Raw genomic sequence first — 24662 nt, 5'->3', positions numbered from 1 at the left:
TTGGTGTTAAATAGGCATACTCGGATAGACTCTTGCTCAGAGTTATATGCTAAGTATTCGAAGCGTGGCCATGTCGCGAATATTAGATAGGTAGGTACTCATCGCCTACATAGCTTGCTCCTTCCAAAGTGCTATTTAGGGCCACACCGAGAGAGCAAGCATCTTTTATCTAACTAAATTTTGGAATCACGCACCGTTCCACAGTTAAGAATTGCAATCCTTAAATCATCAACCACCAGGGGTTTAGAGACATAGTATCCAGACTTCTAGTTCACTGTTCAAGGTACTTTGTGACATTTATTATTTCTAGCTGGGACGTTCTTGTCTAGCTCTTTATCTTTGAGGCAATCAATTAATCCACTGTATTCGTGAACCCTTTTTGGGCGCTGGTATCCTTAGCAAATCCTATCTCCAGGCCTCCTTCACAGCAGAGCGCACATAGAATCGCTACCTCATCTTTTTTTTTTTTCATTTTACACATATCGCTCGTAACGGCAGAGAGATCTCGATGCTCTATCGGATGTACTTGACGATGGCCTCTTGCTCCTCAGGGTTCAGTCGCGCACCAATGAAGCCCTCGACAGCACCACCGTGTCGCTGATTGGCGCTGACCATGTACTCCTTTACCCACTTGGTAACATCAAGGATCTCGGGGAAATCATCCTTGGCCAAAGGCTTGCAGGTGTTGAGTGCAGTGAACGACATGCCGAAGCCGATATCGTCGACATCTGCCTCGGCAACAACTTCGTCACCACCAACATTTACAGTGGGTGGGTTTACTAGGAGCGACAGTAGTTTACGGCAGCTGTTGGCCCAGCCCTTCATGAACTGTTGAGAGAAGGCTTGAGAGTCACACAGGGTCTTTGTCAGTGACACAACAGCGACCTTTCGGTCTACAGGACGAGCAAGGCGCTCAGTCTCGGCCAGAACGAAGGCAGGATAAACCTGAGCGAAAACACCCTGGTCGATCGTGTTGGACTGCTTGATGAAGTAGTCAGCACCATAACCGGCCTCGAGGCGAGCGGAGACGAGGTGGTAGAAGCGAACAAAGCGGAGCTTGAACGCATCAGAGGGAGAGCCTTGAAGCTTAGTGTAGATCAGCCTAAGAATTGTGGCAAAGTACTGCTCCAATCCAGTGCTTGATGGGATGTTAGTAGTTATAGAATGCAGTGTAGATTCAGGACTTACGGCTCAAAAGTTTTGACGATGGAATCAAGGATATCAAAGGCGAGCAACTCGGACTTCTTTGAGTTCAGAAGTCTCTGGAAAATGCCGAGGACAGGCTCCAGTTGGTTTTCAGCTTGAATCGCTTGCGATGCTCGAGGGATGACAGCGGACAAGAGACGAGTGCACGCCGGAACATTGCCTCGAGTCTCCCAAAGAGTAGGGCTCAAGAGAGGACCTAGTAGGGCCTTGTAGTTATCCGAAATGGTCTCGGATGGGCTGGACTCCAATAACTGAGCGAGGATCTGGAAAACGTACTGCATGAATTCTGGGAACAAGTTAGCAAGCTATGGATTGGCATGCGGCTGTTTGAACTTACCAGTGACGTCCTCGACCAAGATCTGGTGGAAGGGGCTCCACAGCTTCTCGTTGAAAAGAGCAGCATTGCTGGGGGCACAGTATCGGACAAGAGCACCAATAGCCTCGAAGTGATAGTAGTAGAATCGAGGGTTGCTGGGGTTCTGCTTCATGACGTTGGTGATGAGGATAAGATGGGTCAAGACATTGTCCAGCAGAGGGGTGGCGCCATCCTTGATGACGATCAGAATTCTCATGACGCAGCGCATCAAGAATTCGTTCTCCTGTAACTTAGCGGGACTGGACTCCTTCTCGATGAGCTTGAAGAGGTGGGTGAGAAGGTCCTTGGCGAAGGGCTCGATGTCGGCGCGGGGAAACATGGCATTACCAGCATCATCCGTAAGGAACAGCACACGCTCTACTGCAATGGCGGCATATGAGTAGACGACATAGTTGTCCGAGTTGAGGTTCTGGATCAGAGGGCCCAGAGCCACCTTCCATTGCTCCTTGGACAGCTGACTTCGGAAAGTGTAGAGATACTTGATGGCGTCTACCTTGGAGATATGCTCGACGCCCTGTGAGTTGATGAGATCCTGAGCAATGTGCTGCTCAAAAAACTCGACAACGTTGACAAGAGGATTGACTGTCTTGACACCTTGAGCAGCAGTCACGGCGCCCTTGGCAGCAATGGAAAGGAATAAATAGATAGCGGTGTCCTTAGCCTTCCAATCACTGCTACCCTGGGAGAGATAGTGGCTGATGTATTTGGATACTACTGTGGTGACAGGAGCTTCAAATCGCTCCTGGAGCTTGCGGAGGAAGTCAGTGGCAGATCGTCGTCGTGAGTCGGTATCAGAGCCTTCGAGATCCCTGCGGATGAATTCGATCGGCTCATCCTCAAACAACTCAACATCCGACTCGCGAAGCGCGACGTTGGGTAGGATGACCTTCTCCACGATCTGGGTCAAGACCTCCTCACTGTTGAAGATACCAGAGTGCTGTGCGGAGGACGCAATGGCGGTTAGAAAATGCAGGGCCTTGCTGACAATCACATCGTACTTCGTCTCGGGACCAGTAGACGACAATAGATTCCAGGCCTTCTCGATGAAGGGTTGACAATACTTGGAGAAGTCCTCATCGAACTTGACAGTAAAAAGTTCGAGAACCTCGCAAATATCGGCTTTAACAGTATCGACTATGCTCGTTTCGTCGTCGTCGTCGGTTTCCAACAATGGGTTCGAATATGTGAGATACTTGTGAAGAAGTTCGGAGATGCTGCCTAGGTTCTCGTCGAAAATAGGAGGTAGATCGTGGCAAGACATATCGTGCAAGATCTTGATTTGCAGATCAAGAGTCTCGAACCAACCGCGCAGCACATCCTTCTTATCGTTGTTCTCGGCAATTTTCTTGTCGGTTGTCTGACGTACGGAAGAAAATAATAAGTATAATGGAGTTGATAGTTCTGGTTATCGAGACTTACCACAAGAAGTTCAAGGAAAGCCTGGCCAAATGTCTCGATGACATGGTTGATCTCCATGTAGAGCTCATCTGTACGGAACAAGGGTCTCCATCTGGCGAAGATAGAGTGTGCAACTTCGAGAACACCAACGTTGACCTTGGGATCAGTGGCGGAAAATCGGCTGACGAGCTCCTGCAAAACATATCAGCACAAAAGGCAAACAACTGCATGAATGGAACAGCAACGACCTGCGTGAGGGTATCCCATCGTCGCCAGAAATCAGAATCAGCGATCACACTAATAGCATCACCAAGCTGGGCCTGAATGTTGGCCGGTGAAGAAATCATGAGGCCAATTAGACGCTCCTTGATGACTTGAACCTCATCTTGAGGCAGCTTGTAGTTGCCCTCTTCGTCCTATACCAAGATTCAATATTTAGCATTTCGGAAACGATCGATCGAGAGGGGCAAGACGCACGACATAGGATGTTCGGATGAAGTTCTTGAAAGCCAGAGCGGCGGCGAGCCGGGTCTTTAGCGGTAGGGAGTCGGAGTTGACGATGTTGAGAAGGCTGAGAGAATACTGAGACTTAGCAGCCTCCTGCTTGAGGGCGTTCTCGGCTGTTGGAGAAGATTGTTTATTAGTTTCCAAACCGCGGGGCAACGACAGGGAGTGACGAGATCAAGTACCTTTGCGATGCTCTGTAGGATCAAGAGTTGCATCAAGAAGTTGAGCAATCTGACCAATATCGGCTGCCATGATGGGTATGTGCTGAGATGGAGAGGCTGTAGGGAGGGACAGGTGGAAGACAGACGTAAAAGAAAGAAAGAATAGAAGAAGCGGTGGTGATGTGGAAGGATTTGGTCTAGAGGTTGTAGCTGAGAAAGCTAACAAACAAATTCGCGGTCGGCGACCATGGATTTTTTCCCTACCTCCACTGGCGGCATGTTTAGGTAGCTGGTTGGCAATGGCCTGCCCAATAGATGGCCTAGCAATAAGCTACTAATTTTCAGGTACCACAGCTGTTCTTAGCGGGCTCCAGAGTTTAGTCCGCTAACGGATAGCTTTTTGTCGGTATAACGTCCAGTAAAAGTTACTAAGCCGCCTGGTTGCCCAGCACAATGCCCCGTAATTGGTAAATATGATGGATGGATTCAACCGCTGGCTTTCCTCGCGCAACGGTGTATAGCAACGAATTGGAAATGTGGGGTGAGAGAGCCGACCTAAAGAGATACTGTCCTCAGAGTTTTGGAAAAATTGGCCACCGAAAATATGAGAGACGAAATTAGTAGGTCAGTTTATACTACTTAGACTCTACTCTTTAGGCTGTTTATTTCTGAACATCAAGACTTGAGAGGTCAACTCTTCTGCTACCCACTAGACTGCTAAGAATTCAGATAATTGCGGTTCACCCAACTGGGACTGACTGACTGACCTACTGGAGTGGGCGGTGCTCATCAAATTATCACCGCCTTTTGACCGAAAATACAGACATTGGGTGTGAAGCTTCTTCAAGTGCAAGTGTTGGTTTCCCCATAGAAATTCGGTGCAACAGGTATCTTTTCGGTTCATGTTTCATCCGATGAGAATGTTTCGTCTTTAAAGACCTGCTAATGTATAGTTCTTAAATATGAGTTGTCACAACAAGTTGGCACTTGCGACCAGTATCTTGGGAACAAATCTCTTCCTGCTACCAAGGACCTTGGAGCCTTGGCCTTGATAGACGTAGATAGGAGTAAAATCTCCAAGTTATTGAAATAATGTAAGACAATGTACAGCATAACTGTTTCTGGAATCACTGATGCTAAAATTTCCAGGGAAGCGGGCACCCAGGAAGCTGGTGTTCCTAGGATTGGTGTACTGGGTGTGGAAAAGTACTAGATTGAGTCTCAGACTAATAGACTAATAACATATACGTTCTTTATATCTAGTATAGGCACCTGTATATATCCCATCAGTTCGTTATAAAGTTAGACAATGCCACCCAACTACCTGGTATCAAGCATTCCTCTCTTTACTTAGCGAGAATATACTAGGTACTCGGATACGACCTCGATCAAACACAATACTGCAGGTACACTGTAGCTAAGAGACAGGATGTTATCCTGCTCTGGCATCAGGGTCGCTTCCATTGTTTGGGATTGGCGCGATTGGCCTCTTGTACCTTACCGCCTACAGCTTGGTGGCATGGCGTACATGAAATCCCTGGGCTGCTCGCATGTTGTCTGTCAAGCAACCATTGAAAAGTCACCAAGGGGTCATCTGTCCACGCCGTGTTGGCTTATGTAAGGGGAAAACGAAGCTTTTATTAGTTGGGAGCCTGCTTAATCGATCTGCCCTGCATCCATCTAGCTGCCGTTCTCGTTGAGCTGTCTAACTTAGCTGGGTTGGGTTGGGTAGACTCTACATTGAATCTAACCACCATTGGATCTTCCAAAGTTCCAGCCTCCTTCTCTCTTTTCTGCAACTTACCTTTTCTTTTCCGCTTGTCCACCAAACCTTGGTACTAACTTTTTCTAACCTGAACTCATCGTTTTGCTTGTTCTGTACGCTCGTGCTTATCACGCAATCATTGATCGACCGCCTCATGGACTAGCCCGTACAATATCGTCTTTTTGCATCTCTCCCGTGTCTTTTCTAGTCTGTCGATCTGCCCGCCCCGCTCAGAACCGGACCTTCATCCACCTCCGCGCTTTTTGGATTAGACCTATCTATCGCTATCGCTATCATCATCGTCGCACTCGTTTTCCTGATTTGACATCAACAAAACATATGCCCTCTTGCGCTGCGCTGTTGATCCCCACGGCCTGTTCTTACTGATTATTTAATGAAAACGACTCAAGCCGTAAACATCGACGACCTCTCACAGGCCCATCTTAGGCCTAGGTAGCACATGTTTCGCTGGTGAGACTCGCCTGCACCGTCTGCCCATATCGTACCTATCTTGCATTTGCATACTACGCCCGAGACGCCGTTCCGTCTGTCGCACGCACCCACACCACGCACGATACGATCGATACAAGACATTTGCTTGCTCTGTCTTGTCTGGCCGCCTCGTTAAATACCTGAACTCTTCGATATTTCGTGTGCCCATCAACCTCTCGTCAATCACTTGCTTGATCCATATTGTCTTTCTACTTCATATCGACCGACCTGTTCTGCCTTGCCTTACCGATGACGCAGCCTCTAGTGCGCGGGCTTCAGTTCCTTTGCTAACATGCTCCGCCGTCTAGCCTCACTTAGTCACCAAGACCCCAACGAAACTTCACACGAGCACATGTCACCGCAGCCAGGAGATGGTCCATCATCCCCAGATACGTCCCGTCAGGGTGGCCTTGCCCATGTTCTGCGGGGTCTAACAAGTTCCAAGCTCTCCAAGTCGTCGCCGTCTATAGCTTCACCTTCATCCACAACCACCTTGCCGATTGCCGAGTTCGTTCATGCTCCTCCTCCGGTTGCTTCTACGAACCCGCCCTACGGGCTATCTGCCAGTCATATGGAATCCTTCGAGTTGTTAAAGAATGGTTCACCAAATGAACGCATCGCCGCCGCCAATTCATTGAAATACGCAATTTCTGAGTATCCTCTAAATCCTGTTCTGGATATTTGGTATGCCGCAAAAGACCTGATCGATCCTGCAAAGCCTGCAGCAACACGGACTGCCGGCTGGGAGCTCTTGACGGAGTGCGTGAAACATGAAGATTCTTCAGACCTTGAGCGCCAAGAGTACTTCACGACACTGTCAGCACCTGCGAATTCTGAGGATTTCCATCTTCAACTAGCTGCTCTTGTGGACCTCACTCGACGGGGTCGTGTTTTGACAGGCTTTGACTACGAGCTCATACCTCTGCTAACCAAGTGGCTTTGGGAGTCCTACAATTTGGTGCGCATGGCCAGGAGGAAAGTGTCCAAGACTTCAAAGGGCCCAACTCGGAATCGCGCTGTAGCTCCAGGCGAAGAAAAGAATCTTGCTCAACTATTCAGTTTTCTCGTCGACGTCATCAAATTCAGCTTCAACAACGCAGACGCATCTGCCGTATCGGGATTAATTGACCGGCTGCTTTTAATCTGCATGAGTACCAGCGTGGAAGAAGACCTCCGGTCAAGTATAGCAGTCGTTGATGCCACTGTAACGTTTGGGTCCATCCCAGAAGACAAGCTGAGAGGCTGTGTTCAAGTGCTCGGCTCTATATATTGCATGGTGGGGAGCCTTCAAAAAGATGCATGGAACACACTGTCAAATCTGTTCAAGAGTCACAATGGCCAGGCGACCGTTCGCATCCTGTTGGATATCCTGCGAAACAGCCCAGCAGACGGTGCCAAGGAGAAAGATGTCAACAGGGAAATACGTGGAGCTCTGGCCGTACTACAGAAACTCCTTTCCAAAGGCCCCGAGAATGGATATCCAAACATACCCTTCGCGTTGCTGGCCGATGGACTTGCTACCATTGCAAGAACTGGATCCTCTATCAAAACTCTAACTGCCATCCTCCAACTTCTCAACGCTCTGTTTGACGATGGGGAAGGAAACATGCATCGCTTAATACTCGACGAGGACTGGTCAGTAATACTTGAGGCTGCCGCAACCTGCTCCAAGCGAGCCATTCCTGGGCTTCATGAGTCCGATGGCCTTCGTAGCCCTGTCAGAGACGACAAGCCCGAAGGAGCGCTGAGTCGAGAACTTATAATTCTTATCCAGCGGCTTGACGTTCTTATCAACCAAAAATCCGATGTATTCGTACCACGAGGGACTGTAGTTTCTTTCCTCACCGAGGTCCACCAATTTCTCCCCGACGAAACGGCGTCGTCAGTTCTCAACTACTTCCAGCTGTTCAGATGTTGTTCTCCCTCAGACCTTCAATGGGAGGAGAATCTGGCTTTGGTTTTGAAGGGCTTCTTCGGCAACAGAGATCGGTCATCTCAGATTAGACTTCGGGCATTGGAAACAATAATGGACGCTTATGAAGTTGTGGATCTAGTGGGTGATGATCCTGATGAGAGCTTCATTCCTCAGCTGGCAAAGAGCATTCTTCAAGATGTCGCTGAGGAAACTGACGTTATCGTTCTTGAAGGCGTCATGGCGCTCATGGTCTCGGTTGTGGTGTCCTGTGACATGGAGCTATTCGATTATATTGTTGATGCCCTGAGGGGTATTGTGATTGGTGATCGACTTAAATCGCCAATCTCATCATCAGCATCTCCAAATCCGTTCGCTCATGCCGTCTCCGATGACAATCTGCCACAGGAGCAATCTCCTTCAAACGTGGTAGCGAAAGGCTATGTCAAGATGTTTGTTCAAACTATGGATTTCGATACTGAGAAGTCTCTGAGACTGTACTATGCGTTAATTAACATTGTGAAATCAAATCATTGCGAGGTCGATGCGCGGTTAACTGCTATGAAGCTTCTGTTTAGGCTACGTGCTGACTGGGCTAATCGCGTCTTCATCACAAAAACCCTCGAGACCAATTTCGTCGCTCCTGCGTTGTGTCGGACCCCCGAGACTCGTGCGAAGAAACAGGCTGAAGAGGCTGCACAATCCATACGCTTGCTGCGGAATGAGCATGGGGGGTCATCCAGATCCGCTCGCGGTGTTTCGTTCAGTCAAGGACAACATGAAAGGGGTGCGCCAATGCGATCTGCCAGTGTTGCTGCTGGAAGTGGCTTGATGGGAAGTGCTGGTAGTGTAGCTCGATATCACCAGCTTTGGAGTCTCCCAGACCCTGAAGCTCTGCCTGAATCTGTCACGGGCGTCTTCAGTCCCGTTTTGGTCTCGCACCAACCTGATGTGGAAGCTGAGCCAGAAGAGCATGACTTGGAAGAACCAGAACCAGAGGGAGAGATTGAAAAGCAAATAAGTGGCGCTAGGACTGCCGCTCTCGACATGGCAAACTGGCTGGAGGCCGTTCTGTCCCTCTTACATGGCAGCGACTGGGAGGTATACAGTTTTGCTCTTGTTCACCTTCCTTCGCAGCTGAGCAATCACGCCATTTTCAGAGACGCGATTCCGCAGATACAAGAGCTTCGAAGACTTATCTGTGAGCAAATCAGAACAAATACCTTCCAAGAACCACCCAACGCATCAGGCTTGCGGCGGGCTGATGTGGCGATTTGCCTTTTCCATAGTCTGACCATGATCCTCAGTTATCATGATCACTTTCAAAAAGGAGAAGAGGACGAAATAGTCAAGGCCTTTGTGCACGGTATTGCTACTTGGGAACGAAGTGCAAAATGCTGCATTCACGCGTTGTCTATATGCTGCCATGAACTGCCGCTCTCAACGAGCAAGTCGCTGGTTCAGCTGCTGACCAAGATGTCTACTATCATCACTCAACCCCATGTTTCGATTCACATTCTTGAGTTTTTAGCCTGCCTCAGTCGTCTACACCATGTGTATGTCAATTTCAGAGAAGAGGAGTACAAGATTGTGTTTGGCATTTGCATCCGATATCTGCAGTCAGTGCGGGACAGGAAAGGTTCCAACAGGAACAGTCATGCGAGCGAACCATCAACGCCAGCTGCTTCAACTGCGAGCCTTCCGGACGCTGTGCATCCAAGTGCAACTGATGATCTACCCCAATATGTGTATGCGTTGGCGTATCATGTTATTCTCTTCTGGTTCCTTGCACTAAAACTGCCTGATCGTGCCAACCTTGTCGGTTGGCTTGTCAGGAATATATACAATGAGGTCGAGGATGGCAACACCGACAACGAACAAGCCCTCACTTCAATCGACTTCATGCAAAGATATACGTACGCCGACGTGGAAGAGTCTTCTCAAGATCCGCTCTTTACTTCTGAACGGTTCGGTGAGATCGTTAAGAAAAGATGGTTAGTCGGGTACAGTATCGTGACGGTCAGGCAGGCAATAACCACAGGGTGGGCTCAGATTGTCAAAAGACAACCTTCAGGTACCTCGGCATTCACAATCCGAGAGACTTTTGATCCACCACCACCTCATCAAACGCCAAACTACGTCGACATCAGCAGAGAAGGACAGGTCTCGACCAACACTATCTTGCCGAGCCACATCATGGTACAGCTCATGTCATCTATCCCACAGGGTCATGACCTAGCACGGCCAATCCCATTACCTGAAGATGACGCAGTCGAGAGGGCTATTCGAGTTTTTGACCGGAGCTCGACTGTTGACGGCCACAAAGTTGGCGTCATCTACATTGGCGAAGGGCAGACTGACGAAGTCGAGATCCTCGGCAACGTCTCGGGTAGCAGTGACTACATGGAGTTTCTGAACAATCTTGGCACACTGACCAAGCTTAAAGGAGCCACCTTTAACACTCATGGATTGGACCGCGAATTTGATACAGATGGCCAGTATACTTTCTGTTGGCGTGATCGTGTCACAGAGATCGTTTTCCATGTGACGACACAGATGCCCACGAACATGGATCACGACCCGAGATGCACCATGAAGAAGCGTCACATTGGCAATGACTTTGTCAACATCGTCTTCAATGACTCAGGTCTTCCGTTCAAGTTCGATACATTCCCGGGAGATTTTAATTTTGTTCATATTGTCATCACACCAGCGTCTAGGGCTTCTTTCATTGCTGCCAGGGACACTTCAAAACACAGCCAACCCTTCTATCGTGTACAAGTTCTGAGCAAACCCGGTTTCCCTGAAATATCACCGGCCTCAGAGATGAAGATTGTGTCACTCAAGGCCCTGCCAGGTCTGATCCGTCTGTTGGCTCTTAATGCTTCTGTATTTTCTCATGTCTGGGCTAATCGCGAAGGTGGTGAGCATGTCAGCTCTTGGAGGAGCCGTCTACGCGCTATTAAGAGGCTACGGGAGAAATACACACCGTCCAAGTCTGGGCAGCTGACGCCTTCGGCTTCGCAAAGCTCGTCTCTTGGAGGTGCGGCTCCGGTCCACCAGTCGCAGCAACTTTTACCATCAGTCGATGCGTCTTTGTCGCGTCCGGCAAGCACCGTTCGTGACAGCTTCACCAGCCTCCGTCGCACAAGCGTAGCCACTTTTTTCACAAGTACGAGTGAGCAGACCTCACATCGGTCCTCGATGTTATCGTCATCCACTACGACCAACGATACAGAGGCTGGAACACTACATGGGCAGGATTCAAACACTGACACTGTTGACTTCTCCAAATGGGCTTAAGAAATGTGATAATGAATGGGATGGAGAAAGGGCAAAAGGGAGTTGTACTAAGAAATGTATCATGTCATTGAAAAAAAAACGGTAGAAGGCGTCTATCTCCGTAAGGGTGTTAAGGGGGGGTAATCAAAAGTTCTTGTTTTGGGTACGACTCTCGATGTTTGTCTACACATCCTTGTTTTTATGTGTGTTTGTTTCTATTTCTGCCTGTGGATCTACTTGGTATATATACCCTTGAGCTATACGTGGCCCAAAGTATACCATTTTTAGACTGCGAGAATGCGTCTCAATTATGACGGCTGTCTTAGCTCAGCATCGTCCATAGTACACATGTCAACAAGAAAGTTGTTCAATGATGTCGATCACCTTTTGAAAACTTATATATGGCCACGGATCCTTGGTCAAAGCGCATTTGACTTCACCAGTCGGAGCAAAATAAACATGTTGTTTTCATGTTTTGTGTGACCTTGCTTGGTAGATAAGCTACTGTGTAACATTTGCTGGGGTTGCTTAATCTACCTATTGCCATTGCTAGTTATGTTTGGCCCATTACTACATCTCACTGCCTCAAACCGTCTTTTTGCAGGGTTATCTAGTTTAGCTTGCAGCCTAGAGTAGATAGTGAAAGGATGTATCAGCTGTTAGTTACACAGGTGTGACATGTGGATGAAGTGTCAACCAAGCAAAGTAAGAGTCAAATCCTTTCTTACTCAACGGATACAGGATACGTGGTTGAGTGGCATCAATGTGGGTAGTACAAAACGGACTAGGCCGTTGCGTATGGTTACAGTCGGGCAAACAACATCCAGCTCGAAGGTAGCCCGTGTGGTCACGCCAATAGAGTGTACAAGCCGATCTCACCTGGCATTGCTCCTCCACATCGACCTGTTCCCGTGGGATAGCGATAAAGATGCGGAATCTAATACAAGGCTACTCTATGAGTCTATAGCATGAATGATATGTTCGGTATAAGCAAGGTCCACAGTGAAGTCGGGCCATATCGGGTCAGGTGGGAGCGTTCGTATGTAGGAAACGAAATAGTCTGCAAATTCTGGCTTGTAGATAGTAGATCCAACGCAGACAGATGGAGCAACGCTATGAGATATCCCTGTCAGCCACGTAGCTTTCTCAAGCGAATATCGAAGCACGGGCCTGGATGCAAAAGAAATTCTGTGTGCTGAATGTTTTGTATCAGTATCCGCAGAACGATTCATAACGCTCACAATATGAACGGCCTGAGCTTCTTCTAAAATTCATCGACTTGGAACAACCAGCATGGCGGGTTTTTACTTCAGGATTGAGTAGTAATCCTGATAGTAGAATCAGGACTGATGCTGCTCCAAATCTGACCATCCAGTCCATGTCATTTAACTTTCCTCCTAAGGCTATGAATCGTACTTCCATACCCGATAGGCTACCACATCCCATAAAAATGTAGATTCGAATGGGAGACGGACGTTCTGCGATTTTACAGGTAGGATTCATAGGTAGTCAGATGGGAATTACCTGTAGAATTGTACGTAAAAGTCGAATTGCGGTTCGAATCCGTCGAGACATTCTTCTGGGTCCAAGACGAATCTCTTATCATCTTTCTCGCACACTGATGTCTCAAACTGGTTGGTCATTTGCGCGTAGCCTCTTGTTCAGGAGAGAATATCCGTCTCAGACCTTGCGCCATACCTCCTTGTATTCTGCCCATTTGTTGAACCCTATGAAACCACGAGTGAGAAGGTGCAGACATAGGAGCCTGGGTTTTCATCCTTACCTAGTGACTGCAGTGCGTTCTCATCATATCTACTGCCATCAACAAACATCCCCACCATTCCTCTCTCACTCAGATTCTGACGGCAAGCCAGAAGCAATCGATTTATTACTGAGTCTCGGTGATTAACCATGTCTGGATCTTCATCTGGCGGACAGTTAGTGTTGTTCAACGATTGTCGAGCAACTTGCCTTTGATGCAGATACACGAAACGCCTCCAATGTTTTGTTCTATTGCAGCCGGCCAGGGGATGTCTGTACCACAGGGGCTTCCGTCGTTAGGAAGGTATGTTATTGCCGCTGCCACCAGGTTGTCTCCCTCGAGACCAACAATTATGCTATTCGTATAAGAGCTGTCCATAGTTTTGGCGTATTGGTCGTACCATCCGAACCCATATCTTCTCTGTGACTCTTTGGTCGCAATATCTATAATCTGCTGATAATCAGAGAGTTGGCAGGGCCTGAAGGTCAAACCGGCTGAAGCTAAATTGGGAACAGGAGAATCGGCAAATCTCAAGAGCCAATCTATGACAAGCCGGCCATGACCAGGCATAGACTCGTGCAACTTCCATTCCCGTTTCTCAAACCATTCCGTGTTGGTCACGGAAGCTGGTAAGCCGTACAGTAGTCTGGGGAATGTGCTGCCAAGTTGAATAATGCCCACTCCTCGGATTTTGTTTAGTTTGCTCATAACTTCATTGTGAAGCCGGCGGCCGATTCCTCGGCCTCGGTAATCTTTGTGAACGATGATGGCTGCGATAGATCCAATCAAACGATCAGCACTGCTATCTGTAAATGTCGTAAAAGTAGCGCAAAATGCAACAGCCCTCCCATTCTGAGGTTCTCGAATGATATAGTGCATCGCATAGCCATCGCGTTTCAAGAGGGAACCGAAAGTTGACCGATGCAGATGGAATTTGGCAGGGAAAGATGCCTCCCATAAGGCGTGTGTTTCTGGGAGATCTTCATCATAGTCCCATTTGACAAGTGGCCAAGTTTGTGGCGGAGGAGAGTCGTCGGTAGTTGGCTCAGCGGCGGTAGTTGTTTGTTTAGTTGTTAACAGAGCGGCAACGGCTTGCAAGTCGGATACTAGATATCCTGAACACTGCACTATAGTTTGGAACTCGTATTCTTCGACTCTGCTTTTTGGAACTTCGCAGCATGCCACTAAAGCGAAAGGGCGCTCCTCGCAAACCTCTCGAACTATGTCGGCGAGTTCTAGTTGGAAAGAACCCTCATCGGATGAGATTCCACTCAGCACGAAGACAACGGTTCGTACTTTCTTGACAAACGCCACATGCGTGCCAGTAATACCATACTTTTTGGTATAAGGAACATGCCGGATCCAGGGATGCGTCTGTGAAAGTGCTTGGCCAAGAGGTTGAAAAGGATCAGTTGCACTGGCGAGACTTTGATCTAGGGGAATAACAGCAGGAGTTAAAAGCAAAACTAGATCTTCTTCCCCAAGATTCTTCTGTAGGGGGATAAAGTTCTGATGATCCCATAATAAAGTAGCCAGTGAACTTGGAGCCTGCGAGTTTGGCATTGTTTACAGCTGTATGCAATGTCAAGAGCTATGCAATCACATGGCCAAACTGGACTTTCAATCAAGTCTGCTTGTGTTTGTCCCGGTTAAGTGTGCGGTCTCCACAAGCACCCAACCCCCTTAGGCATAAACCAGCGTCCGAAGGATATTTGTAACTGATGACAAAGGGAGTGACGAAGACGTGCAATCAATGGCCCAATTTGCGCGCGGTCAAAGAAATCTGGGTATAATTGTTGGGGGCTGATGAGGATGTTTGCGCAACAAGAGGGACCACTGGATAGTTGACACTCATATAAGTCGGTTTCAAAGTCAGGCCAGGTAGACATGAAAGTGGACGAGAGAGAGGAACAATCTCCCCGTTCAATTAACCACAGATCAGTGGAAAATAAGCAAGTCAACGATCTATAAATGCGGGTTCGTGACGACGATGTGACTTTTAGTTAGGGCGTCTGCTGGGGTCCTGCTCAGTCGGTCAGCCATACCACTGGGACAAGTATTAAATGAGTGTGGGGTTGATGAGACGAAGGCTGCGACATGAATTTGGTATCTGCAATCAGCCGCCATGAAGCGCCAGGGCTACACAATGACTCCAATTGCCAGGATAGGATGGGCAGGGTTGCCAGACCAAAATTGTTAGCCTTGACCTAGGCTAGTTGGCGGTCATGGACTTGTGGTATAGAGGGCATCTCATTCGTGTGGGATTCTCAAGATTGACGGAATGGGGTTGCCGAAGGCGAGGATCCGTGGCACGGCCACAGCGGGTTCGAACTGCGCACGCAACAGGTTGTCCAGCGGTAACACAAAGATGCAGGTTGGTAAAAACCGGGAGTTTCATTGGCAGCAAAGCAGCGTGTGTAGTGAGTATCATAGGATAGGACTGACATTTGCTTCCAGTGCGGTTTACAGACGTGGTTGCTGTAGTTTGCGTAGAGTCTTGAGCGATGTAAAGGGAGACTTGAGCGACCAAGAAACAGAGACGCATGCCTCTTGGTTGACCACTGGCTCAACTCAGCCATTCCGCCCTGGTCTTCCTTGACGGCTGAGATAGGGATAAAAAGACGAAGGCGTTGGCCAATGGCTCATGCTGGTTTGTTGAAGGCATTCTTGAGAAATGCAGGTAGATAGGTGGTTTGCCAGAGCGTATCCGTGCCCAGCTTGATGGATCAGGGAATAAGAGAGACCGTGCTCATGCACGCATGGGTGGTTATGGGGGGGAAAGCATTGTATTTCTTGCACGGTAGTAGTCGTATAGGCTGGAAGTGAAGTTTGGTCACCGTACAGCCATGGAAATGCTGTTTCCGATCCATGGAAAACGGGCGTTTATTGGAAGCGAATTGTCAGCTATGGCTTGGGTGAGCCTATGGACAGCGGGTACAGGGAGGCTAAGTATACGGATAGTGTTGTGATGGCTGCATGGTGCCAACGTCAAAAAAGAAAGACGAGGCAAACATGAGAGGGAAATTGAAGGATACGTAGTTTCAAGAAAAAGAAAACGGAAAATTCAGTTCATTTCCATTTGGGGAGTGATACAGAGCAGAGTTCCTCCTTCTCTACTTCTATCTTAGCTGAGTTGTGGCTTCCATTCCATCTCTACCTATCCGTAATCAATGTAGAAATGGAAGGCACTACCTATGGATTACCTAGGTAGTATCCCTATCATTACACCATTGCCATACCGCGATCAGCTTGTCTACCCACCCAGTTATTAAGACGAAGTTCTAATAGACAACATAGCTCAGTACTTCCATCACGACGAATCCCATAATCATCAGCATCCCTTAGAATTCTGTCAATATAATCACCTGCCCCAGAGAGGTGCAAAATGTGGGCGATAGCACAGTGGATTGCCAATAGTTGCGGTGATGGTAGGTCAATGTTGCTCTCTCCAGTGAGCGTCCGAGTAATGGGAATATCATCTATTGCCTCTTGGGCAAATGTTCTAATGTGGTACTGATATCGAACTGTATCATCAGGCTGAAAAAAGATTTCGAAATCGCCAAAGAGTCTATGTAGTTCGACCGAGAGCGTTAGAGCATTCTGAGGACAGTCGATATTAGCCCCATCAATCAGATAGGCAGCTCCATCGCTAAACATCCTCAATATATTTAGCGCTGCTTGTTTAGACTCATTCTGGGATATATTAGTAACAATTATAATTAGAAAGGGTGCTAGAATGCCTTACCAGTTTTTTATCAGAGCCAACTTGTGTCAACGAGTGAGGCAAGATGTGCGCTACCTCGAGGTACTTACACCGCTGCCCTGCCAGAGGCTGGCCATCATCATCGAATGCTGTACCTTGGCCACGTCGTTCTAACTTGAACCGTTTTCTAGCCTCAGTCATATCAAATGCATTTGATATAACACACCGAGAGCGATCTCGTAGTAGACAGGTCCCTCTCAGATTTTTAATTCTATCTGTTGTCCCTGCAAAGGTATGATTTGGTTGCATCTGCATAATGGCTGTACGACTTGCTGGTGTAGGCTGCTCAGGTGTTGGTATGGTTGATGCTTTCAGTGGTAGAAAAAAGCTATTAAAAAGGTGATCGGCAAAGGTGTTAAGGGAAGTTCGGAGCGTATCTGTATAGGTAGGATCATCAAAGTTGATGTTTTCACCCGATATTGTTGGCAGTTTTGCAAACTGAAAGAAGGTATTTAGAATTCTGCCTTTGGATATTTCATCCGTCGAGTACTCGTACGTTGAGCTGACGAGTTCGACGCGGTCATAGGTGTCTTGACCATGGTCTTCGCTTCGAAAGTGGTTGATGATTTGGTAAAACCGGCGCTCAGCATTTGCACGGTCACCTGGATCTGACAAAGGCGGCAGCGAAAAATCCAGTATCCCCTCCAGGGAGTCCTGGCGGCGGAAGTGCGGCGATGCCATTTTGTTTTTGTTGTGTTGAAGCTATGAAGTTGAAGTGCCTCGTGCTGCGTGAAGTAGGCATGATCACGTGCATCTCTTTCTTTTCCAGCAACCGCCAAAATAGGTACTGAATTGCTCTGGCCCCACTCCGAATCATATCCACCGTTCTGTCCTCCGAAACCCGAAAGCGCGTCTCTTTGGGGCCGACGCGTCTTCCGGAGTGTCCCACTCATTCCTAGCAACACTCACCACCAAGCCCTGATACCTGCCGCTCGGCTCCGGAGCGTGTACATGTTGACATCTTGCGCACAAAACGCAGCGTATGGAAACAGATGCTGATCCCGCCGAGGCGGGCCACCAGGAGCTCCGCCTCCTCGTGGGTGATGTTATCGAATGTGAGTTTACCATGATGAGATTTACCAAGACCTTTACTCATAGCATACACAGCATCCAAAGTACCCGCCAAAACACGCGCGACTAGTATCAAACCCACCATCGCCAATCTAACCTCACTTTCTTATGAATGGGGTCTTTTGTCGGAGATCCTAGACAGTCTCGTCAACCTTGTCACCACACCAAACTATCTAGATCAAGCAAGTCAGGCTGCCATCATCAGAAACCTTTATCCCGCCGAGGCCGTGTCTCGAGATTCTGTACTTCGAGTCGTCTCTTGTCTTGGTCACGGAACTCTCAAGCCGTCTCTGACACTCCAGGCGGCTCTCATCAAATGGCTTATTACCGTTCACCACACTTTGGAATCACCACAGGTGCTTTCTCAAGCTTATCCCGTTCTTTTCAATCTCCTTGATACCGCTGCCACCCGGTAACTTTCCTCGTCTTTGTCATCGACTTCCCGCTAATTTATCTCAGTCCTAACCTTAGCCATCTTCTTGCTCTCATCACACGGCGCAAGCACGTACGTCCTTTTCGGATCCAAGCCTTGTGAGTATGGACCCCTGATTCTCGACTTTCCGCTCACACAAACAGACTCAACCTCTCAAGACAAACAGGGAACGATCCTTCCCTGATTGGTCTGTTGAGGGTCTTCAAAGATTATTACCCTGAGGTTATTATAGGAGAAGTCGTTCGTGGCAAAGCGTCTTCTTTCAAAGTATGTCCAAAGAATCAATGGGCTTCTCTTGGCTGACATGTTGCTAGCACCCTGATCCACAATGGCGAGATAGGTTAGACGAGATCCAGGAGGCACATTTCTACAAGTCCCAAGAAGGTGTATCAAGACCAAGAGATGGTTTTCGTGTCCATCGCCCAATCGGCCGTGCTGCCCGGAAGAAGACCATCCCGTTGGTCCACACGTCTCATGTGACAGAGGTTCGTCGGTACTGCAATGCCAAAGGTCGACTACTGATATTACCAGGATGCTGTTACATTGGAGGAAATTGAAAACGCTGTTGGTTTTGTCGAGAGTATCGACAAGCTAGAGCTGCCTAACCAGCTAGTTGCCGTCCTTGCAGATCCGTTACTGCAAAAGCTCATGGTTCTACGGCCAAGTAGCGAGTCTGACCAAAGAATAGCGAATTGGCTCAACTCTGCTCTTCAAGATGTTCAGGACGGTGATGCAGATGAAGCCACCTTCTTTGAGATATTGGATATCTTCCGAGACTATGTCGTCTCGGCCAAGGTGCGTTTCTATATGCAGTCTTCTTCCAACTTCATGCTGACCGCGCGCAGGTTCTCCCCTCACTGCTAATTTATTTCTTCGCCCGCTTTCTTCCACTCTGGGACGGTTCCCAACACCGCGATTCGATTTTTACGATACTGTCCTACTCCCCGCTACTTGATTTTCAAAGTAAGTCTCAACTCGGATTCTTGTCATATATTCGAGACACTGACACCTATCAGAACTATACCAACACATTTTCAAGCCTCTCGAGGAAGCGACATTTGACAACACTCCTGAATCCCAACTGGCCGTCCTTGACGTGTACAAAAACACCCTTCACCACTGGACAGTGGTTCTGGAATCTAGCGATACCATACCGGACTATGCCAGTGATGCTGTTGCTGACTTGATCCGGCATGTCAACCCTCTGGCCCTCAGTATCGCCCAGACATCTACCTCTGTCTCAGCACGTTCCGCCATCCTCGATTTTTATGAGCAAAACTCCCGACTCATCAGCCACGAAACCTTGAAGCACTATATTCGCATCGAGCTACCCCCTTCACATCTGATATATATACTCTTCTTTAGCAGTTCGGCCGCCATTATGTCACGTATTTGCGCTATTCTCGCCTCTTACAAGAAGGGCTTTGAGATGGCCATGCTGACCAAACCAAAGCATGACGGAAGCAACCGCATTGACTCTTCGTCATATAACCGGATTTTCGTGAGTCTTTTTAATGGATATCTCATGGACATGTGTAACTGCTTTTGGCGAGGGAAGGCCTTTACCGACAGTGATCCAAACGCACAGGGCTGCTTGATCCCAAGAAGCCTGGTCCCCATACTATCTTCATACATAACATCTGTGGATAAATCGCTTGCTCTGAACTCCCTGTTTTCATTGTCATACTCGCCCCTCCTGTGTCTGCAGAGCATGCGGTGTATACAAGATCTCGAAAGTGCCGAGATCAACAGCGGCACACCCTTGCGTATCAGACATGAAGGACCGCCAACACAGGGCAGTCTTGGACAGCTGGTAGGTTCTGGCGGTATACGCATCTCCTGGCAAGATTATAGAATAAAAGTGTTGGAGGAACTCAGCGCCAAGGAGCTCGCTGGTATCACCGACCTACTCAAGAACACTATGACAATTTTAAGAAAGTTGATAGACGGCGGGGGAAGCACGAGACCAACTACGGCGCAGTAACGAAGCATGATTTCAGGACGAATGTACCATTCTTTTCATCTGGATTCAGAATAAGACCTATCTAGTTAAAATGACTAGTCTACTTCCCCTTGGTTGAAACGAGGGGTATGAAGAATCATATGAGAGATATCTTAAATAACCAAAGCCGCGCTCATCATCATGCATGAAGTGTTGAAGATCAAACGCCATAGAGTACAGGGTTGAGGGACTGTTTTCCTACCATATCGAACGCCATGCATGAATAATAAATATCAATGCCCTCCTCTTTTTTTATCGCTATCCCACGCCAAAAACAATGCAGTTGAGTGCCGCCCGTCTTTCCAAACTCCAAACAAAGAATAAAACGAAACTCAAGACGATTGTTAAAAATGTCTTGATGAAGGTGCCTCGGGGCGGGCTGGTCGACGCGATAATTATTCCTTACGCGGCTTAGACTCGTCGCCATAGCCGCCAATCTGGATTCCTCCAAAACCGTACGTCTTGCCTTCAGAACCGCGGTTGATACCGCTTCGTGGTCCTCGCTCTTTCAGGTCATCTCGGAGCCAGCCTAGGACGAGCTCTCCTAGACGACTGTTGCCAGAGGCACCGACAGTGCCGTCGATGGTGGCAAGCATCTTGTCGGCTTCGTCCCATTCCTTGACAGTACCGAGGTGCATGTGCGCGAGGTGAGTAGGCCAGCCAGCAAGGTTGTCCAGGATATGGGTAGCATAAACGATGGTGCACTCTCGGATCTCTGTCTCGTTCTTGAGCCAGGCGAGAAATTCGGCACGGCTTAGGACATCGAGATCAACAGTGATCTCATCGAGAAGCAGGACAGTCCAGGGTCTCAGAAGACCCATTGCAAGCTGAACGCGACGGCGCTCACCATCGGAAACAGCGTGCATGCGCCAGTTAGTGTCGACGTCGAGCATGGCTACAAGCTCATCTCGACGGTCAGGGTACGCATCACCGCCAACAGAGCTAAGCAGCTCGTTGACGCCAATGTCAGTTCGGACAATAGGGTTGAGAACCCATTCAAGGCCGAGATATGTGACACCCTCAAGACCTTCCTTGAAAGGGTCAACTCCGCAGATAGAGATGGTGTCACTGGGCGCAAGGCGCTTGCCAGCGAGGAGACGAAGCAGAGTCGTCTTACCAGCACCGTTGGCGCCAATGAGCAGAGTACGGGATCGCGGGGGGAGGTCGAGAGTAATGTTGTTGACACCAGTTGAGTAGTCAGGGAACGTGTATGAGAGGTTGTTGACCTCGACACGAGGAGGCTTGGGAGGAGGAGTCATGATGAGGGGTGATGATGATATGGAGATATGTTTATTGGCGGAGAGACAAAGCGTCAGAAGTAAGGGATCAAGGAGGAAGTTTATAAAGAAGACGGAGAATAAGTAGAAGAGTTACTAGCTCTAGTCTCGTATTATGAAGTTGTATAATTGGACGAGGTGGTGCGTCAGAGATTTCCCTCCCCCTCTGTAGTAGAACGCCTCAACTGGTGGATGGCGGGGTCCGATGAACATGAGATAAGTTCCAGTGGGTCGAGACTTTACTTTGGAGTGTAGATATGTCTCAGCTACGATGATACATGCTTCTAATGACCACTTGATATCCTGTTTCTAACAATGCTCGGAGATTCAATCTTTTTGTCTAATAAGGTAAATTTACTGAATTAATTTATTACCTACATTTATAGTATAAAGAATACCAGGCACCTACCTACCTACCTATGTAGAGATAGATGCATTGAATTGAATAAACGAACTTGACGATAGGTTCCTAGTAGATATTCCAGGGTCACTCACTAGGTGGCTCGACCTTCGAGGATGGATGGATGGACCCCTCCAAATATTCACTACAGTGGACTCACCGCCTGAAATCCAGCACGTCATGGGCTAACGGGAATAATTTAACCTGCTATCGCCCCTTATCCGTTGCCTAGCCACTTTACGCCAGGAATCCGCGTCCAAACGCGGACCAAAGCTTCTCCACGCGTTTTCCTGCACTAGACGATAGCTTCAACTACACAATATTGGGACATATTGCCAATCCATTCGTGACCAAATACACGAGACTCGAATAACCTATCCAGTGCACCCACGCTCATCATAACCCTAACCCTGTTCCTTTATCTCGGGATCATCCAAGATGGTAGCCCTTGAAGAGGTCGAGGGCAGCCTCCTCCAGAAGCCATCGTAAGATCTACCGGGCATTGACAACGGAAACGACGGCTCTAACAAATACAACTACAGTGATGCTGCCCATGAAGTCCCCTCTCGAAGTTCTTCCGCTTACAGGCCCCTGAATTCCTTCGCCCTCGACAAGCAACGATCCTACAAGCAACAGTATGGCGACATGTATTTCCTACGTCTCACCAAGATCAAGCCGGCTGTCGACCAGGTAGCAGCCACGGCCTGGGATGGAACAACCGTTGGAGATGAGGAGGTCCAGCGAGTCGACCGTGTCCTCGATGTTCGCCAAGGAGAACTGTGCTACGTGACCGGCACCGTATATATGGAAATGCCCCTGAAGCCGAATATTCTGGAGGATGTTTCCAAGGACGTACGACAACTCTTCCTTGCTGATTATCACCCATGAAGCGCTAACTCGAGTTCGTAGCGCTGGATCTCCGCTCCTATTTCGACGCCCAAATACTTCTCCGATGACGACCAAATCATGTTAGAGGACGAGTCAGGCCGTATCAGGCTGGTCGGCGACATTCTCAAGACTGTACAACTTGTAACGGGATGCATTGTTGGAGTTATGGGCACCGAAAACTCCAATGGAGAGTTTGAGATCATCGATATCAAATTCCCAGACTTGCCTCCTCAACCAGAACGCTGGAGTCTCTCAAACCCCGTTTCGGACAAAAGCAAGACAAAGGATGAAGATGAGGAGATGACTGATGCTTCCGATAAGAAGAAGGGTAACAAAAAGATTGCTGTTGTGTCTGGCTTGTCCTTCTCAGGCACAGATGCTTCTTATGCTCTTGAGCTTGATCTTCTTCTTGAGTATCTGCTCGGTGAAGCCTTGGGCTCTTCGGGTCAGATCGATGTTTCTCACATCAGTCGACTTATCATCGCTGGAAACTCTATCTCGACAACAGACCGACAACCTGCCGCCGCAGACGAGGCACTTCCAGAAAAGAAGGGCCAGAAGAAGTATGGTTATGACGCGAGTGCATATAACCCACTTCCTTCTCAGCTCTTCGATGCTTTTGTTGCCGAGCTCCTCCCGTCCATTCCCGTTACAATGCTCCCTGGTGCCCGGGACCCTGCGAATGCTAGTTACCCACAGCAGCCTGTGCATCCTGCAATGTTTCCTGCAGCGCGAGCTTACACTCGTGATCCAGCTGCCCCTGTTGACCAGCCAGGCTGGTTTGACACTGTCACAAACCCTTGGGAGGCTGAGCTTGAAGGGTGGCGCGTCCTGGGCACCGGTGGTCAGAACGTTGACGACGTTTTCAAGTACGTTGGTAGCGATGACCGTCTTGGCATGATGGAAGCCATGTGCCGATGGCGATGCTGTGCTCCGACTGCACCTGATACACTATGTAAGCACACATCTGCCTGATCACTGCTATCTCTATCTAATCTCGCATGTAGGGAGCTATCCGTTCCAAGATGATGATCCGTTTGTTATGCAAACCTGCCCCCATCTCTATTTCGTTGGCAACCAACCCCAATTCTCAACAAAAGTCATTCACGGCCCCGAGGGACAATCGGTGAGACTCGTCACTGTTCCGTCCTTCTCGGCAATAAAAGAGTTAGTATTAATTGATACAGAAACACTTGAGGTAGAGAGGATTAAGATATCTATATAAGAGCGATTATATAGTGTAGCTATAAGATAAAATAGATACGATTACTTTACGTTTGGGCCAGGTCAGATGACCGCTTTATGTGACAGATTATATGATTTAATTCATTCGACCTAGCTGCGCAACCTTTAACAACCTGTAACTTAGTAGTGAAAGCTTTAAACTACGTCGACAAACTTAGTAACTCCAAAGCCAAGCTAAAATCCTATGCACGGCTTTTGGTGACACTAACCTAACAGAGTAAAGTGGAGTTTTTCTATTTTGCAGGTTATATAACAATAGAGCCTTAATGCAATAAGATATATTATATATCTATTTTAAGACTTTATATAGTTTATAAAAAGAGGAGCCTATAGTTAAATTAACTATTAAATTACTAATTATTATATAGTATTATTTAATATTACTTAATATTAGTATATAACTTATTATATAATTAACTTAATATTAAATATAAAAAAGCTTTTACTTTAGCTTTAAGCTTTTTATAAACTTATAATTTAAATTAATAATAACTATTTTATTAATCTATTAATTATTAATTATAATACCTTATAATTAGCTATAATTAAAAAGCTTATTAATTAATATTTATTAAACTTAAAAATATTTAAATTTTCTAATTATTTTTATAAGTATTATATAACTTATTATTTAATAAATATACTTTTTTCTTTATATTACTTTAAGAAATATATTTTATTTATTTATTTATTTATTTATTTATTTATTTATTTATTTATTT

At 47.6% G+C, this 24662-nt stretch overlaps 7 protein-coding genes across 7 annotated transcripts, besides 4 other annotated features; 3 read left to right on the top strand and 4 right to left on the bottom strand.

The window, feature by feature from the left end:
- Positions 1–513: 513 nt before the first annotated feature.
- On the bottom strand, positions 514–3739 carry FPSE_03215 (uncharacterized protein; the record flags this gene model as incomplete). The annotated part of the gene is made up of 7 exons (XM_009256334.1): positions 514–1138; positions 1189–1492; positions 1544–2939; positions 3002–3172; positions 3229–3396; positions 3458–3600; positions 3670–3739. The coding sequence occupies 7 exons, from the start codon at positions 3737–3739 to the stop codon at positions 514–516; spliced, it is 2877 nt and encodes a 958-aa protein (XP_009254609.1).
- A 2458-nt stretch (positions 3740–6197) lies between these two features.
- Positions 6198–11120, top strand: FPSE_03216 (uncharacterized protein; the record flags this gene model as incomplete). The annotated part of the gene is made up of 1 exon (XM_009256335.1): positions 6198–11120. One exon carries the CDS (start codon positions 6198–6200, stop codon positions 11118–11120), a length of 4923 nt encoding a protein of 1640 aa, XP_009254610.1.
- A 1927-nt stretch (positions 11121–13047) lies between these two features.
- Positions 13048–14424, bottom strand: FPSE_03217 (uncharacterized protein; the record flags this gene model as incomplete). Its single annotated transcript, XM_009256336.1, has 1 exon — positions 13048–14424. One exon carries the CDS (start codon positions 14422–14424, stop codon positions 13048–13050), a length of 1377 nt encoding a protein of 458 aa, XP_009254611.1.
- A 1594-nt stretch (positions 14425–16018) lies between these two features.
- FPSE_03218 (uncharacterized protein) lies at positions 16019–17305 on the bottom strand (the record flags this gene model as incomplete). Its single annotated transcript, XM_009256337.1, has 4 exons — positions 16019–16053; positions 16101–16554; positions 16607–16751; positions 16791–17305. The coding sequence occupies 4 exons, from the start codon at positions 17303–17305 to the stop codon at positions 16019–16021; spliced, it is 1149 nt and encodes a 382-aa protein (XP_009254612.1).
- Positions 16739–16813: a mobile genetic element.
- A 301-nt stretch (positions 17306–17606) lies between the features above and the next one.
- Positions 17607–20112, top strand: FPSE_03219 (uncharacterized protein; the record flags this gene model as incomplete). Its single annotated transcript, XM_009256338.1, has 8 exons — positions 17607–17679; positions 17732–18107; positions 18155–18226; positions 18272–18395; positions 18443–18613; positions 18660–18923; positions 18974–19091; positions 19145–20112. 8 exons carry the CDS (start codon positions 17607–17609, stop codon positions 20110–20112), a joined length of 2166 nt encoding a protein of 721 aa, XP_009254613.1.
- Positions 20113–20525: 413 nt separating this feature from the next.
- FPSE_03220 (uncharacterized protein) lies at positions 20526–21389 on the bottom strand (the record flags this gene model as incomplete). Its single annotated transcript, XM_009256339.1, has 1 exon — positions 20526–21389. One exon carries the CDS (start codon positions 21387–21389, stop codon positions 20526–20528), a length of 864 nt encoding a protein of 287 aa, XP_009254614.1.
- Positions 21390–22245: 856 nt separating this feature from the next.
- Positions 22246–23670, top strand: FPSE_03221 (uncharacterized protein; the record flags this gene model as incomplete). The annotated part of the gene is made up of 3 exons (XM_009256340.1): positions 22246–22292; positions 22350–22659; positions 22717–23670. 3 exons carry the CDS (start codon positions 22246–22248, stop codon positions 23668–23670), a joined length of 1311 nt encoding a protein of 436 aa, XP_009254615.1.
- Positions 23671–24298: 628 nt separating this feature from the next.
- Positions 24299–24374: a microsatellite.
- A 46-nt stretch (positions 24375–24420) lies between these two features.
- Positions 24421–24580: a microsatellite.
- A 35-nt stretch (positions 24581–24615) lies between these two features.
- Positions 24616–24662: a microsatellite.

This window comes from Fusarium pseudograminearum, chromosome 4 (assembly GCF_000303195.2).
Source record: "Fusarium pseudograminearum CS3096 chromosome 4, whole genome shotgun sequence".
NCBI classification, from domain to species: domain Eukaryota; kingdom Fungi; phylum Ascomycota; class Sordariomycetes; order Hypocreales; family Nectriaceae; genus Fusarium; species Fusarium pseudograminearum.
This window is presented reverse-complemented; position numbering and strand designations above follow the sequence as displayed.